Source organism: Solanum stenotomum, chromosome 6 (genome assembly GCF_019186545.1).
Source record: "Solanum stenotomum isolate F172 chromosome 6, ASM1918654v1, whole genome shotgun sequence".
NCBI lineage: Eukaryota > Viridiplantae > Streptophyta > Magnoliopsida > Solanales > Solanaceae > Solanum > Solanum stenotomum.
In genome coordinates, this window is record NC_064287.1 from 56150971 (window position 1) to 56154362 (window position 3392).

General features: G+C 34.8%; 1 protein-coding gene across 1 annotated transcript; it reads left to right on the forward strand.

Moving 5' to 3' along the window:
* The first annotated feature begins 735 nt into the window (after positions 1-735).
* Positions 736-2764, forward strand: LOC125869332 (transcription factor TCP4-like). The gene is made up of 2 exons (XM_049549905.1): positions 736-2402; positions 2490-2764. The coding sequence occupies exon 1, from the start codon at positions 1074-1076 to the stop codon at positions 2361-2363; it is 1290 nt and encodes a 429-aa protein (XP_049405862.1). The 5' UTR covers positions 736-1073; the 3' UTR covers positions 2364-2402; positions 2490-2764.
* The last annotated feature ends 628 nt before the right edge of the window (positions 2765-3392 follow it).

Sequence of the window (3392 nt, forward strand, 5' to 3'; positions counted from 1 at the left end):
TACTCGTGTTGAAGTTTTGTTGATTTGAATTTATACCATGTAAAGTTTTATTTGGATAAAAACGTTTCTTGTCAAAAAAAAAAAATCATATCTAAGATTTAAGTTTGAAATCTCTAATTAGGTACGAGCAGCATTATCCATTACATCACATTTTTTGATGTTGACTATGTATGAGATTTGAGAATGAGGAAAGTAACACAATGTACAATAATTTTTTATTCGAAGCGTATAATAAGAACACTTTATCATGTATTAAAGTGTTGAAGAACTGATACATATTGTTATTCAAATATTTAAATAAAATTTAGTGATGAAATTAAGGGCTATTGATATATTGTATCTATTTTAACTTTTTATTTGGTCATATTTGTTGTGATGTTATATTTCTAAAAACATAGTACATTTACTTCTCGTGAGAAACTTTTAAAAAAAAATATTACTTGAACTCTTATCTTCAAAATTTAATACGCATTATCCAAAGTTAAATGAGCATCTACGTTTCTAACTTCTTAATTAGAGATTCCAAATCTGAATACTATAAAAATATTTTTCCTTTTCTTAGGAAGACATAAATTCAAATTAATCGGATCAATAAATTTTCAAATATCAATAACCAAAACAAACATCAAGGTCTCTTATATACATCAACAACAAAGAAGGCACCCTTCCTTATTCATTCTTGTCTTGTCCCTGTCTCTGTCTCTGTCTCTGTCTCTTAAGCTTTCTTCATTATTTTCAAAGTTAACTTTTGTTTATTAGTAGCAAAAAAATTGTATTTCTCATTATAGTTATGCTGTTTTAACTAAGTACAAATTACAGAAATTCATAGAAAGTTGACATCAAAAATTCTGTTAAAAAGAAAAACAGAATGGGTTAGGCTACTATTCTTGTTTTTTCTTGATTTTTTTTTTTGTTTTACCAACACAAAGCTGGAATATAATAAGGTTTTGAGTCTGGATCCTCATAAGAAGAATCATCATTATCAAAATGTAGAAGAAGATGAAGAAGAAAAAGAAAAAAATCAAGAACAAGTTTTTCAATTTCAACAACCTTTTTCTCATCCTGATCATTTTATGTATCAAGATTTAGATAACATCAAACAACAAGCTCAATCCAAGAAACGTTCTTATGTTCCTCCTCTTCCTCGTCCTCGTCCTCGTCCTCCTCCTTCTTCTTGCTCGAAGCAAAAAGTGGGAACATCGTCAAGATTTGGTGGTGGAGAGATTGTTGAAGTACAAGGTGGTCATATCATAAGGTCAATTGGTCGAAAAGACAGACATAGCAAGGTGTGTACAGCTAAAGGTCCAAGGGATCGGCGTGTGCGCCTTGCTGCTCATACAGCTATTCAATTTTATGATGTTCAAGATCGACTTGGCTATGACAGGCCAAGTAAAGCTGTGGATTGGCTTATTAAAAAGGCTAAAGCTTCTATAGATGAGCTAGCTGAATTGCCTCCTTGGAAACCAACCACTGGTGTTACAAGCTTTGATCAAGAAAAGGATGTTGAAGACGATGACAATAATGGTCATTTTGTTGGGACAACTAGTAAAAGTGGAATGATAATGTTAGGCAAGAATAATAGTGCTAGCTCAAGTGGTGAAAATGCAAATGCAAATGGAAGTTTTTTGCCTCATTCATTAGATTCTGATGCCATTTCTGATACTATTAAGTCTTTTTTCCCAATGGGTGGTGGTTCAACTGAAGGTAATTCTTCAGCTATGCAGTTCCAGAGTTTTCAAGAACACAATTTGATGTCAAGCACAAGTAGCCAGAGCCAAGATTTGAAGCTCTCTTTACAATCTTTTCAAGATCCTGTTTTGCTTCATAACCACCAAATAGAGCAATCACAAGCTCAGTTTGAAGCATCAAATTTCTTTACTGGAAGCACCCCGCTTATCGGATTTGATACTTCAGTCTGGCCTCAGCCTCAGCACCAGCAGCAATCAGTGGAACTCGGTCGATTGGCTGCTGCTCGTGGATACACCGGCATGGCTTTTGGTGGCGGGGCAATTGCTGGAGCAAATAGTTATTTGTTTAACTCTCAGCCTTCCCCGCCACTACTACAACAATTGTTCAGCCAAAATCAGTTTTTGTCTCAGAGGGGACCCCTTCAGTCCAGTTACTCACCTTCGATTCGTGCATGGATAGATCCATCAGCGATTGCTATTGCCACAGCTGATCCAATTCAACACCAACACCATGTGTTGCCTATGTATTCAACATCAGTTTCTGGTATTGGATTCGCCTCAGAAGTAGGCGGATTCTCTGGCTTTCGCATTCCTACACGAATCCAAGGTGAAATAGAGGAGCATGATGGTATTTCCGACAAACCATCCTCTGCTTCCTCTGATTCTCGCCATTGAATTACCTCGAAAACACACTCTCCCTTTATCACCTGACAGGTAAATCACTTCACCATTTCAAATTCCATTGTATTCTACCAGCATTCTTGAAACGTCGTTAACTGTTACACTGAGCTTCATTTTCAGGAAAAAGTACTATACATCAAGATGGAAATGGGAAAGGACAAGTCAGAGAAAGGGCGATAATTCATTTATCAAGTCTGATTCAGTGGCAATGCATTGCGGAAGAAGAATCCTGAGCATAGTTTCAGGTTTTTTTTAAAGATTAAATCGCGGTGTAGTATTCATGTATAAGTGTGATTTCTCTACCTCAACTGCTAATTTAGGATTTCTTATGTAATTCTGTTGCCAAGTTGTTGTTGTTGTTGTTTGCTTATTATCTTCAGCTCATTAGAACAAATAATTTTCTCTTGAATGCCAATTCTTGTCAACCTGATTGCTTTGGTATACATTTAAGTTGATTGTGCCCTATTAAGTTTCAAAATATGAGATACTTATGGATGAATGGAACGGCTATGTTGCTCAGACTCTTCGTGCTTTCTTTCTTTTGATTGATTGATTGTTGTTTTACAACATTCTTACTGAAATAGTTCATGTTTCAATGACTTATTTAAGTCCTCTAAAAGGAACTGAAAGTTACCTTAATCTTTTAACATCCCTATCACTGCATTGCATGGAGTTTTGTGAGAGCATTAAAAGTGTAAAGTCATTTTCTATGAACAGTTAAAAGTAATTAAGGTGTGGTTTTACAAGACTTGTCTTATAGCTAGCTTCTTCTTTAAATTTCTTATTTAAGTAGCTTATTCTCTTTAACCATAAACTGAAATGTTTTCCCACCTCATACTTGCAAAGTCTACATATTTGTTGTGCCCTCTAATTTGGCATCATCTGACATTTACATCCTCTAATTTTGAGGCGTAAGTTAAATAAGTAGACACATACCTTCTATGTGATGTTCTAGTAAAATGTTTGTGCGTAATTATTAAACTTTATACGAGTTGGAGAGTATAAATATCAGTTAAGAGTAAT

Excerpts from the sequence above, each read along its gene's own strand:
- LOC125869332 (XM_049549905.1), top strand. The coding sequence starts at position 1,074 with ATGTATCAAGATTTAGATAACATCAAACAACAAGCTCAATCCAAGAAA.